Source organism: Hippichthys cyanospilos, chromosome 14, assembly GCF_059441005.1.
Source record: "Hippichthys cyanospilos isolate Australia breed blue-spotted pipefish chromosome 14, RoL_Hcya_1.0, whole genome shotgun sequence".
NCBI lineage: Eukaryota > Metazoa > Chordata > Actinopteri > Syngnathiformes > Syngnathidae > Hippichthys > Hippichthys cyanospilos.
In genome coordinates this window covers 11,765,880-11,778,558 of record NC_142382.1, presented here as the reverse complement: position 1 = coordinate 11,778,558, position 12,679 = coordinate 11,765,880, and the positions used below count along the sequence as shown (strand labels likewise).

Below are 12,679 nucleotides of genomic sequence, written 5' to 3'. Positions count from 1 at the left end.
TTCCATTTGCCGTAAAGGAGGTGGAGGTAGTGTCGTTAATGCTGCATTCCAGACAAGTGGAAAGTCGGAATTGTCAACAATTTGCGATTATGGACCGCTAGAGAGCGCCCTAGCCGAGTAATGCACGGACGTATGTAGGTTCAGGACGTGCAGACCTTGCCGCCATGTTTATCCGGGAGTCCTGCGCATCTCTTTCAAACATACTTTGGATCGACAACGTTTGATTGTTTTATTAATTAATTTATACATGTATTTATTCGTTTAAAGTTATGGGACACATTTAAAGGATAGATATAGCTGAACCCCGAGGCCTCCTGTGTTTTGTTTTGTTTTCGCAGCAACTTTGAATTAGTTTGAACCTTGACTTGAAACGTGCGACTTGAATATGTGACGTATTCTAACCTTCACTTTAATGTGGCCTTGAATTTTTTGTTTGTTTGAGGCAGGACATTACGTTGTCGTTGCCGGCTCAGTGTTACAAAGATGCACTGTGCCTTTAAGTGACAAACACGTGTTACTATCACACTTCCGTCCAAATCGAAAACAACCCCTAGTGAAGCGCTTTTGAACGCTGCGTCTGATTTACTTTATCACCGAAACGTAACGGAATGTCGCAGTGCCAAGTGGCATGACGAGATCGCTGTTCGAAACCGTACCCTGTGCGATCGCTTAACTTTCTTCGAAAAATGGAGGCTGGCTGTCTGGTGTCTGACAGGGAGGATGTTTCTGTGGTCTTCGGACAACATAAAAATTCTAGCAAATATCAAGTAGGTTAAAGCAGGCGGCGGCCTAGCTATTAACTCAGATACCCCTTTGTGTTAATCCATTTATGTGCTTGATCAGGAGCTGAGCGGCTTGTTTTCCTCCGTGAGGAGAGTGCGGGGTGATGGAAATTGTTTTTACAGAGCCTTTTGTTTCGCCTATTTGGAATCAATCCTGCACAACGTTAAGGCTTTGCAAAGGTCACCACTATCACCATCACAATAACCACATCTTTTATCTTCTTCAACCAAATTTCGAATTATTGACATATGATCTTACGTCCAGATTTAAGGAGAAAATCATAATGACCAGCGAATACCTCTCCTCTGCAGGATTTGACCAGAGTTTCTTTCAGCTCCACTTGAACACAGTAAGTCATGCATTAAGAAAGGATGTTTTTTTTCCTTAGCCATATCCAGTATTTTTTAGTCAGTTTTTAGCAATTAAGTCAGTATTTGGTTTATAATTGATTTTATTATATTATTGAATTGGCTTTAGCATGCCCCGACCCCAGTGAGAGTAAGCGGCAAAGAAATTAGATGGATGGAATGCATTATTTCCATTAGACAGCAAGTGGCAAAATTCGCGTTTAAAGGTATTAATTGCACAGAAGAAAATCGTTTAAAAACCAAATTGGTGACCAAAACATTGGTGAACCATTTACTTTTGAAAATGGCAAAAGGTCTCTTCAAAGCAGTGGTTCTGCAGTGGGGACTGCAGAAGTCTGTAAAAAAAATTGCTTTCTAAAAGGAGTCAATGACTCCAAAAAGTTTGAGAGCCCTTGCCTTAAAGATAAAAGAAAAAAATATTAAAATTGTTGCAAATTCAAATTGTTGTAAGCAGATCATGTGACTTGTGCAAAAAACTGTCGCCCTTGGTGTAAAGGTAGGTACAAAAATCTAAGTTTTACCCCTCCTCAAAAAAAAAGTATTTCAATGTTCTGATAGATAACTCTTTTTATACATAGTTACACACCCAGATTAAACATCTTAAGATTTAAAAGCTTTACCTTTGTTTCAAACTTCAAGTAATAAAACCATGATCTGAACCCAAGCAGAATTAAAAAATAAATAAATCCACTCAAAAAGGTGCTGAATGTCATTGAGCACTGCGAAGGCAGCGAGCGGGAGGAGATGCTGCTCAGGTTCTTCAATGATCACATGACCTCGGACAGCGTGGTGCAGTACCTGCGCCTGCTCACATCCGCACACCTCCAGAATCATGCCGAGGACTTCTGCAACTTTGTGGAGGCTCCCAGTCTACAGGTCTACTGTAATAAAGTCAGTTCCTGACCCGTAGCGTAGAAACGCATCAGACTAGACAGCAGGGGTGAACAAATGTTTGTGCTCACGGGCCACATTTTTATTTTTTTATTGAGATGTTCTGACGTTTAAGGTTGGGAAAAATAGTGAACTTAAATATTATATAATTCCTTATGATGAACTAAGCCCTTGGGCCACACCTTTGTTCAACTCTGTTCTGCGGTGCATCTCCTTTAAATTGTATTCCCTCTGTATAGGAAGTGGAAGCAATGGGGATGGAGTGTGACCATGTGGACATCCTGGCTCTCACTCAAGCGCTGGACATCTGCATCCACGTTGTCTCAATGGACGGTGATGATGAATTGTTGGTGCACCACATTATCCCTGATGGGGGTGAACCGACTATGCACCTCCTCCACCATGTATCACATTTTAGCATTCTGGGCCCACGACCGCCACCCTGAAGGGACTTGAGATCGAGTTGAATTTCAAAAGCGTTTTAGGATGGTGTGCAACTTCTCCTCACACACGCATTACTTTTCACAAAGTAGCGCTAGCAAATTGCCAAGTCAGATTTTAGATGTCATCACTGTATTGCTCATACCAGCCCGGGAATGCTATTATATAACACACATTTTACTAATGACTTAATATTTTTCTTCTACATTCCAAATTACTTGTACATATAGTAAATGACTTTAAGATACTTATTTAGCTATTTTCAGCAGTAGAATATACAGTATATTTAAGCTAAAGTAGACATTTTTTGCCATTAATACCTTTAAAATACATTTTGCCACTTCCTGTTGACGGAAAATGATGTCACATGTGGTCAAGGCCCGTGTAAAACCAACCATGGTTCACCCATTTACCAGGTTTGGTCATGTGACTTTTACAACCTGAGCCATATTTGGTGATTACCAGAGCCCTGAGCATGTTATGTCATTTTGAATGGATAGTCAGTGTCAAAATGTGTTAAAAGGATTTGTGCATTAAAAAGGACATTATCGGATAAATTGTAGACCAAATAGCAACATTTTACTGCTTCAAATGTTTAAATTTAAGTATCAATTTAAAATGTTTCATTAAAAAAATGTCTCTGATTGCTGTCCAAGAGTGTCCATTTCCAAGATGTGAAAATTGTAAATTTTAAATTCTTACTTCTGCAAAAGTTCAGTGCCGGCGCTTTTTCTGCTTTCTTTTTTTGTGCTGCAACGCAACAGTTTTCATTTTACTCTTCTGCGCTGAAACACTCATGAGGGCAGTTTGCTCCCCTGCAAGAGGCAGGTTAGGCAGGCACAGGCGCCCCATCTGAGTGGGGTACTTGGTTTTATTCACAGTCTTGAACACAGGCTGGGAGAGGAGATGCTTCAAGTGTTTCTTCATCTCCTTCACCATCTTCTGTTGCACCCGGTCATCATCCCCATCTCTTCCTTTGCCTGCAGAAATACACCAATGTTGAGCTGCATTTGATCGGTTCTAAATGTGGACTTTGTGTTATTGTCCAAACCTAGCAAGAGGTCTTCGTCTAGGTCGATGTCCATAGCTTCTGCTGCTTGCCTGAACCAGGAGTTGTGATGTTTTTGCCTACTGTTGAAGAACTCAAGCTTTTCTATCTTTCGGGCCAAGTTCACACGCTCCTGTATTGAGATTGACATTTTGTAACATTCAAAACACATCTTAAGGACCAATTCAACAGCGGTGAGTGATGCTCTTGCCTTGATTGCCTCCATTAAGTGGGTCTCCACAGGAAATGCGGGAAGCTCCTCGTCCTTTCCGAGGTTCCTGTAAATCTTTTTGAAGTTCATCATGTCGTCAGGGCCGATGAGCAGCAAACTGAGACCCTCGTTTGTAGCTCTGGCCGTCCTGCCACTGCGATGGACATAAATTTCGGATGTGCGAGGAACCTAAACGTGGAAGGGGCTCAAGTGAGTGGGTAAAGAAAAATGTGCCAGTGGAGGGATGGTCTGCATGTTATGCGTGTTGTATGGACAGAAGGTGTTTTGCCAAAAGGCATGAGGTCATTTTTATTCTCCTTTGAATTTTCTTGCAAACTGCTGCCAAGCTATGTTTGTCCATTGGGTATCACACACTGGCTGTGTTCGTATGCAAGAACATTTAACCACATACACATGTTTGTATGTCAACGTCATCATATCACAGAAAAGCCTGCACATAAGACTAAAATTAATCTTGGTGGAGCGCACATTATGGCGTATGGTGCACATTTCAGTCTCTAATACGGCCATACTTTTACCATTTTGTGCCATTATTGACACATTTTTCAGCACAACATGTCAACCAAATCTGCCAACGTTGTAAACGTCTTTTGGGGGTATGAGGAGAATATTACAAAAAAAAAAAAACAAAACGCTAATACACATAGTGTTTGATCATTTTTATGTGCTGTAAACATTTTATTGTCCACTGAGAGGGTGACAGCAGTGCACGATTGTGCATTACGGCGCGGCTTATTGTGAACAGTGACGACAATCAAGTAAGAAATGTTACCTGGTAGTGAATGACATGCTGGACATTGGGAATATCAAGCCCTCTTGCTGCCACATCAGTCGTCAGTAACACACAACTATGGAAATTGGAGAAAAAAAAAAGAGACTAGCTGAGATTTCATACACAAGTTCCACACTTGAGCGTTGGCATCTACTTAAGAGGCAACAAAAAGCAGTACGGAGTCTTACCTCTCCCTCTCGGCAAACCTCTCCAGGTTTTTCAGCCTCTGCTTCTGGTGCATGTTTGCATGCAGCGGCATTGGTGTGCAGTCAAGAAGGATCATCAGCGAGTTGAGTCGCTTGATGCAGTCAATGCTGTTGGCGAACACCATTGTGCGCCCAGGATACTGCAACAGGAAGTAGTAGAGGAAAAAGTCCTTGTCCTCTTTATGACAGTGGATCTGCGTCTCAGTTAAGGTCTCCACAGTGGCCTCCTTCCTGGTTAGGTCGATAACTTTGGGCTTGGACTTTATTCCCACTTTCTCCATGAGGGCCTCCACCTTGTTGGTCAGCTGCTCCTTTTTCTTCTTCTGCACCACACGCATGGGGAGGCTGTGGGTCATGGTCAGCGTGGCGGAGAAAATGAAATGTTGCCTCTTGGGATTGAAGTACGTGGTGTTCAGCATCTCGAGCAGAGACTCCAGCTCGGCATAGTGGCCTCGCTCTATCATGCGGTCGGCTTCGTCAATCACTAAGCTCCTGGAGAACGCACCGAAGGGGCAAACAATTACTATCAAGGCAAAATACGCTTTCCATGTGCTGCAGGAGACATGTGACCTACTTTAGCTGTCTGAGGTTGAGAAGATGTGGATGCCTCTCTTTGATCAAGTCCCACAGACGTCCAGGCGTGGCGATAATGATTTCTGGTCTGTGATTCAACATCCTTCTCTGCTTCTGGGGTGCCATCCCACCAACCACTATGGCTGTCTTGATGTCTGTGAAAGAACAACCATTTTATTAATGTCAAACTGATAGTGAATTTCTGATACTCTGGCTAGAGTGACAGTCATCAAATTGGCCAGCATCTAGTTGCAATGGGAGAAATCCCCCTTTTTCTGCAGCTATAACATCTTTCACTCATCCGTGAAGATTTTTCCAAGATTTTGGACATTGAGGAACATTTGTCGAAGCTTACTGATGTTGAATGAGGTAAGGGGTCATCCAGGCATGCTTTGTGCACTGACATAACAGAAAAGGGCTTTCCCCAAACCCTTCTTTAGTTGATTGCTTGATTAGGACTTTTTGTAATGTAAAACACAGAGTAGCAATTGACCATAGTAATTAGTTAACTGATCATTATGAATTTGGTGGGCTATGTGGCATTGCAGGATTATTTGTCTTATAAACATGTCACGAGTCAATTGAGGAACTGGAAATCGACTTAATTTACCAAACACCTCAGTAACATTGTAGAAATAATGAATGTAGTTCATTGTAACTGCAGCAAATTTACTACATACAATATCTACCAATACCAATTTACAGTACTGCAAGACGAACATGGATGTACTGTAAGGACGGTACATTACAGTATTTTTACACAGAACATTTATGTTTCATCTTTATTATTTTTAAAGAAAATGTGTTTTACAAATAAAGAAAAGATGAGAAGTAGCTAATTGATTTGGGGATATTATACAGTTTATCATTAAAAGGATATTAAAAAATAATATTAAAATAAAAAAATCAAAATTTTCACTTCCAGGTGTACCTTGTCATTTGGGATGTCCTGATCACAATTTCATGCACTCAAGAAAAAAAGTGTGTCCAAATTGTTTCTTTTTTGGTACAACACTATGATAAGAAAGCACTATTTATATGGCTAGTGAAGCAGTGGTTTAAATCGGGTAATTAAAAAAATGTAAAGATTCCACCACTGCTGGGCTTACTGTGTGCTGTGTTAACTTTCACTCTCTCCGGCTGTGTTGGAAATCGCAATTCTGCATAAAGTTTAAAAACAAACAAACGTGTGGTGTAATATAGCAGTATAGTGCTTCGCACAACAGTGGAGAAATAATTACAACTTATATTCAAAAGTTGAATTAAGACAGTTTTTTACCAAATGAGTTCTTTAGGTGGGAGATGGATGAAATTAACAAATTAATTACATACATATTGCTGACGAACTTAAGGATCAAGTATTTTTTTGGTAGTCACAGAACAAATGAAACTCTCTTCAAAAGGTACCACTGTTTCATTATATAAAATGATGTCCATATTGTACAACATGACGTGGAAGCATAAGTGTGCAAGTGCATGCAGGACTCACCAGTGAACCTGGCCACAGCATCGATGTGATGTTTGACCTGGACTGCCAACTCCCTGGTGGGTGTGAGGACCAATCCAAGCAGAGGTCGAGTCTCACCAACAGCTTCATTCTTCTTCCACACAACAGTAGTGGCATCAAGCTCAACATCAGTGGCATCCAGATCTTGATCGCCATCAGCCGAATCGTGGTGAACCTGACTGGGATCTTTCCCAGATTCACCGTCGTGTGCCTGCCCCACGATACTTCCATTTTCCTCGTCGGCCTCCTCAGGATCAGCTTTAGGGGACTCTGTCAAGCTTCCGTGTGTCGTGTCTGGATCCACGCTGCCATTCTCGGGGGTATGAATGTGATCCTTCCACTCCAGGATGTTATGGATCATGGGAATGCCAAAAGCTAATGTTTTGCCACTTCCTGAAAAGACACATTATTTGTCTCAATGGAAAGTGCATATTGGAGGTTTGTCCTAATTTTCTTGACGGTTTACAAAAAAATTCAATGTATTTCAGCGGCCTCCATCAATTATTTCCTTCCATGATTTAAATTGCCCAATATCTGGTGTAAGAAATGTACAATTTTGAAGAGATTCTTACCTGTTTCAGCTGCTCCTAATATATCCATACGATCTCTGATGGCTGGGGGCAGAACCAGGGCTTGAATCGGGGTCGGTGATGTGAAGCCAAGGCTGTTGAGGGCCTTCAGCACAATAGGAGGAACAAATAGGTCTTTCCATGCATGCATATCAGCGTTTTGGACTTCAGAAACAGAAAGGGCAGCATTAGTCCAGTTTTTCTGTTGTTTTTTGGGCTTTTTCTCTGAATTTTGAGTCATATGTTGCTTTTTGTCCTTTTCTTTTTGATTTTTTTTCTTCTTTATTTTAGTCTTTTTCTTAGGTTTTGATTTATCTTCTAGGACAACGGTAGCTGGTTCTGTATCAGGTGTGTCCGATTGATCTGTTGTCATTTCATCTTCCTCACTTGAATCATTCTGCATCAATATTGTGGTGGCCTCATCTGGTGTTGATTTGTCTGAAATGTTCATTTTTTTCTTCTTTTTCTTGACAGGTTCATACAACTTTTCTGAGTCTTTGCTGTCAATGCCTCCCTTTTCGATCCCCTCCTCATCTTCACTGGACTTTCTTTTCTTTTTCTTCTTCTTCTTTCCGCCTTTAGGGTCATTCTTTGTATCACTTGCGGGCTTGTTCATGTCCACAAGACAATAATTTGTCAGTTTTTCAAAACATACCAGACCCTCAAGCAGGCCGTCCTCGGACAAGAGTTCGGGATCCAAGTCTACTGCCTTCCATTGGCCCTTCACTTGAATGCTCCGGTTTTTGCGCTTGGGCGGCGCGTAGATCATACGTTTCTTTTTCGTCTTCTTTGTGTCCATTTTCTATATACGGTAAAAATAAAACACGGGATCTAAATCATGCGACACGTGTTACATTCGGCAATCAAAAAATGATCTACTCACTTCGTAAAAATTGGTTTAAATGGTGCCAATCTGCTTCTTGGTTTCCCAGAAGATTAAACTTCTACGATAAGCAAAGCTGTCACCTTTGGATCGCGTTTAACAGTTATCGAGTTCGACTACATCAACACATGTCACAAGTGAGCAGCCATTACTGGTTGTCACGTGGTTAGAAAATAACAATTCATCGGCGATATCATGTCTTGTTCTGTTGGGTGGCCAACAACGTTTAGGTGCAATACTGCATCCTACTGGGTGGAGTATGGTATAGTTTTTGGGCTATCGAGGACAACAAACCTACGGCTATCGCAGATCTTTTTTGTGCATGAAGCGGCATTAGTTTTTGGTCAACAATCTATTCTGTTTATTTTGTTGTGCTTTTCTTAGCTGCACTGCATTCACAGATCTTAGCCTTGCTGCCATGTAAATCTAATCTGTCCAATGAAGCAGAGAAGGTAAACTTTAACATACATACAGTGATAGTATCTCTGGTGAGTATGCCTGTTTTGTCATGTTATTAATTGAATATTGATGTTAAGCTCATTTTAGTGGCGATGACATACTGTTATACTGCATGTATGTGTAGGCAATATAATTATGATGTGGCGATGGTATTAAAATGTGGGCGAAGTTGAGTAAATTCAGTAAAAAAATGAAAGCTCCTGTGTCAAAGTGTCTGATACAGGTCATTGAGTATATACAGGTAGTTTCTAGATCACAAATGAGTTGGGGTTTAGCTTGGCTTTTATTTCAACGGCCAGTCAAGCATATGATACAGTTTCATTTCTTTTCTTTTTTCACAGATCATGGGTCTTTTGCAATATATATACCATCAGAAGAATTACAAGCTAAGTCAGACTTTTAAAAACGCTATGCCTGAATAAACATGTGCCAACGCTTTTCCAAAGTCAACGTACACTAAGTCATGGCTATTAGTTTTTGGTGGGGTCAATCACCCTACCCATGAACAACAAGGATTTTGTCTCTTCATGGTATATGAAGAAGAAAAACGGACGGTTGACAATGAAGGTCCGGGGTAACGAGTAGGGAATGATGCCAGTTGTTGTGGCAGCCGCTGCAGTCGTCCCCACCTCATCTACATCAATGACAGCTTTGTGTAGCACCTGCAATTCAAAGACAGTTGAAATTTAACAAGAGGCAAGTTTCAGACTCAAATATGGTTATGTGAAAATTAACCTCTGAAACTTTAAGGTCTTTGTCTTTGCTCAGCTTGGTCAAATTGGCGGAGCCACCAAATAGACTAGTGAAACCCATCTCTGGGAGAATGTCGTGCAAAGAGTATGATTCCTCCATCTTAAATTTAGGGATGTTGATCTCCAGTTTACTGTGAACGCAAAATCACATAAGGCAGTATGAGCCTTTGTTACATGGCTTAAAAAAAAAATACACCTTACGTCTTTTGCAGTTTTTTGATCCAACCAAGCATTTTCTTTGCACTGATCTCTTCATCGATAGTATTGTAATCCACTCCTTTGTTGGGCAGCAGGATGAGCATAGCCACGCCTTCCAAGTAGGGCAGTTTCAGCACACGGGCACCAAGGCGAGTGTCGTCCATTGTTTCAAACTTGTCCTCTTTGAACATCATTGGCACTTGCAGAATATTGTAGTTGTCAACGTAGAAGGGTGCATTGAATGTGAAATTGGGGTTGAATGGCATCTTCCACCCACCTGTAGGAGTCAAAAATACACGCTAAAAACACTTGAGTCAAAGGTTACTTAAATTGAGTCAAAGAAGGAAACTCAACTTTCTTGGTTATATATTTAATTCAAAATGTTGGTGCGTATGAATAAAACAAAAAGAAAAACAGTGCAGTTTAGTTCTTTGTACGGAACACCCCAAATTTGGGATTAGCCCAATTCCTTATGTAGACCAAAAAGTTACCCAAATTGGGATGTTTTCTGGGTTATTCTTTCTGACCCAACTTTATGGGCTAGCCAAATAACCCAATTAGGGGGTGGGGAAAAAATAAACCAAGTCGGGTAATGAACTTTAAAGAAAGGTCAACTGAAAATATCAGCCGCAGAACGATGTTTGTGCTGCTGTTTTCTACACGGACCTTTCTTGCAGACGTATGGTGTTGCAATGGCAGCAAGCAAGAAAGACTTGCCAAAATGTTTTTTTTTTTTTTTTGGTGCACCACCTAGTGACCAAAATGGCTGATGCTATCTGCGTGCCTAAAGACAATATTATCTCATGGAGCTTTCCAAAACAGAGGAAAGAACTTCCCAAGAAGCAATAGCGCTTTATTATCTGAGAATATAACCTGTCACAACAAACAGTCTACATTGGGTTTAAATTTACAAATTTTAATCAGTAAAGGGCAATTAAGCGTGAAACATGCCGATTGTGCTCTTTGAAAAGGAGAAGACAAAGAAGAACAGCTAGCTCAAGTCTTGGGCTATTATTTAAGCATCGTCTGCATGTGACTTTAAGGAGACTTGAACTAAATAATACTTATATAAGACGTTTATTGACCTAAATAGCACATTATTGCTAATCGTGATTGCTAACCGTTTAGCATATGAACATTTTGTTGGCGTAGAAAAATTCATACATACCAAAAATAATAAATAATTAGTCGTTATATTTTCCAATTCAATTAACTTCCAACCTTTGTAAATTACAAAAAAATCAGCTCATGTTCAACCTTGCTAGATTATTTTTTTAATAGTTGGAATGTTTCAATAGGATAATCTATTTTTATTTTTAATTCAATAGTGACAGTCCTGAATCCAATTTGTGTTTGTCTCTTTTTGACTCATTTGGGGTTATTTTTAACCCAACAGTTTTGAGAGAATAGTTGCAGTGCAATGCAAAGAAAAATGTCAGTTAAATTCAAACTTACCTTGGAAGTAAAAAGTGTTGATCATCATGAGCTCAGTCATCGGATCAATTGTGGAGATCATCTTTGTGACTTTACCCCTGGTCCTGTCCTTTATAAACTCATTAATGAGACTGATGCTTGCATTTGTGTCTTCAAAGTTTATACTCTTAACATCTGCGTAAAAATATGACTTAATCTGTTCCTCAAAGAGCTTCTCTATGCTAAAGTGACGACGGATAAAAAGGGACATGCTTTGGTCCAGTTTAGTCGTTCCATTCTGCGAGATGTTTGTAAGAAGCGTCTGGAACAACTTTGGAATAAGATCTGGTTGGTCAGCTTGCTCCAGATTCTCCAGTTTGAGTCCTTTTAGTATCTCCTCGTATGTGCTGCCATCTGAGGCCATGGAGAGGGCGGCAAAACTGGTGGAAATGCTCAGAGGCGAGAAAATGACGTTTTCGTCATGGTAAGTGGAAATCTTGCGGTACAGGTTCATAGCAAATTCCATGTTTTTGAAGGAGAGATTCAAAATGCTGGAGTAGGGAACCGGTGCTTGCTGCACAGGAGCAAGGAGACACATCAGCCCAAAAACAAAGCTCATCTTCAGCTCAGCCATCATTTGTGTCTGGGAACGTTGGGGTACATAACCTGAATCACGAAGACAAATATGCTGTTAACGGCAAATTCAAAAAAACATTGATAACACATCATTCATCTCACAAACATTATTTCACTCTCATACGTACCAACCATCTTGAGTAACAATAAGTCCAAAACTTTGTTATTTGGGGAAACAAAGTGCAAGTGTGCTTTGAGTGTTACACATTAACCATGGGACATTGCTTATTTGCGCTTTCCTGCCCCCTGTCCAATTGTTGATGCATTCGGTTTGTGTGTGCGTATTAGTCTACGACTGTGTGAAATGAATAATATTCACAATATGAATATGCTGGGCAAGGGGGCTCTGCCACTTCTTGATCCAGAAATAGTGTCCCTCTGCTTGTGTGTGCATGGAGAGCATGAATGGGTAGTGCCTTTTCACTCATTGATTATCATTGATGGCTATAGGCATCAAGGATCTATTTTTAATGGGCTAGCAGTGAATGAGTTCATTTCTACCTGTCACCTATGTACATACCGTACGTCACTGAAAATGATAAAAGAATAAAATGCATTACTTGCAGTAAATAAATAATACTAATAATATTAATAATAATACTAATTAATTCACGACTATTGATGACTTAAGATGTAAAAATCTTTACAGGGCTGACCGTAAAGGTGTCAAATGAGATATATACGTGCCTGAAAAGCCTCTGATTTACCCCAGCTTATGAACCGGTATGCAATATATCTTTATTACCTGTCGTAATAAAATAAATAAAAACTAATTGACTTGTGTATGAGTATTGAGTATGGATGAATCACATCTATAGTTTTCACTGACAGCTAGTAATGTTTTACGTTCAATATGAATGATATCAAAAGATGTGTTTTTGTGTACGAGGCCCCGAGCACTCAAAATGCCCACTTTCATTTAAGGTGTTACTAATTTTATGAAGCCAT

At 40.2% G+C, this 12,679-nt stretch overlaps 3 protein-coding genes across 3 annotated transcripts; 1 reads left to right on the top strand and 2 right to left on the bottom strand.

Annotated features, from left to right (window-relative positions):
• Window positions 1-147: 147 nt before the first annotated feature.
• Window positions 148-3,127, top strand: LOC148412993 (ubiquitin thioesterase OTUB2-like). Its single transcript, XM_088433862.1, has 5 exons — window positions 148-767; window positions 844-962; window positions 1,048-1,132; window positions 1,851-2,042; window positions 2,282-3,127. Exons 1-5 carry the CDS (start codon window positions 687-689, stop codon window positions 2,486-2,488), a joined length of 684 nt encoding a protein of 227 aa, XP_088289988.1. The 5' UTR covers window positions 148-686; the 3' UTR covers window positions 2,489-3,127.
• ddx24 (DEAD (Asp-Glu-Ala-Asp) box helicase 24) lies at window positions 2,118-8,429 on the bottom strand. Its single transcript, XM_088433861.1, has 9 exons — window positions 8,274-8,429; window positions 7,394-8,192; window positions 6,804-7,214; window positions 5,316-5,469; window positions 4,724-5,233; window positions 4,536-4,611; window positions 3,743-3,931; window positions 3,535-3,664; window positions 2,118-3,463 (listed from the first exon to the last, which is right to left on the bottom strand). Exons 2-9 carry the CDS (start codon window positions 8,187-8,189, stop codon window positions 3,198-3,200), a joined length of 2,532 nt encoding a protein of 843 aa, XP_088289987.1. The 5' UTR covers window positions 8,190-8,192; window positions 8,274-8,429; the 3' UTR covers window positions 2,118-3,197.
• A 567-nt stretch (window positions 8,430-8,996) lies between these two features.
• serpina10b (serpin peptidase inhibitor, clade A (alpha-1 antiproteinase, antitrypsin), member 10b) lies at window positions 8,997-11,924 on the bottom strand. The gene is made up of 5 exons (XM_088434091.1): window positions 11,860-11,924; window positions 11,138-11,761; window positions 9,686-9,959; window positions 9,468-9,615; window positions 8,997-9,394 (listed from the first exon to the last, which is right to left on the bottom strand). The coding sequence occupies exons 1-5, from the start codon at window positions 11,864-11,866 to the stop codon at window positions 9,203-9,205; spliced, it is 1,245 nt and encodes a 414-aa protein (XP_088290217.1). The 5' UTR covers window positions 11,867-11,924; the 3' UTR covers window positions 8,997-9,202.
• Window positions 11,925-12,679: the final 755 nt, after the last annotated feature.

What these genes read in the sequence shown, in the direction of transcription:
- LOC148412993 (XM_088433862.1), top strand. Translation starts at nt 687, where the DNA reads ATGGAGGCTGGCTGTCTGGTGTCTGACAGGGAGGATGTTTCTGTGGTC. An exon ending in AACGTTAAGGCTTTGCAAAG is followed by an intron (nt 963 to 1,047) that starts GTCACCACTATC and finishes TCTTACGTCCAG; the next exon opens with ATTTAAGGAGAAAATCATAA. An exon ending in TACAGGTCTACTGTAATAAA is followed by an intron (nt 2,043 to 2,281) that starts GTCAGTTCCTGA and finishes CCCTCTGTATAG; the next exon opens with GAAGTGGAAGCAATGGGGAT.
- ddx24 (XM_088433861.1), bottom strand. Translation starts at nt 8,189, where the DNA reads ATGGACACAAAGAAGACGAAAAAGAAACGTATGATCTACGCGCCGCCC. An exon ending in CTCAACCTCAGACAGCTAAA is followed by an intron (nt 5,234 to 5,315) that starts GTAGGTCACATG and finishes TGCGTTCTCCAG; the next exon opens with GAGCTTAGTGATTGACGAAG. An exon ending in AGGTTTGCCGAGAGGGAGAG is followed by an intron (nt 4,612 to 4,723) that starts GTAAGACTCCGT and finishes CAATTTCCATAG; the next exon opens with TTGTGTGTTACTGACGACTG.
- serpina10b (XM_088434091.1), bottom strand. An exon ending in CAACACTTTTTACTTCCAAG is followed by an intron (nt 9,960 to 11,137) that starts GTAAGTTTGAAT and finishes TGACTCCTACAG; the next exon opens with GTGGGTGGAAGATGCCATTC. An exon ending in AAGACCTTAAAGTTTCAGAG is followed by an intron (nt 9,395 to 9,467) that starts GTTAATTTTCAC and finishes TTTGAATTGCAG; the next exon opens with GTGCTACACAAAGCTGTCAT.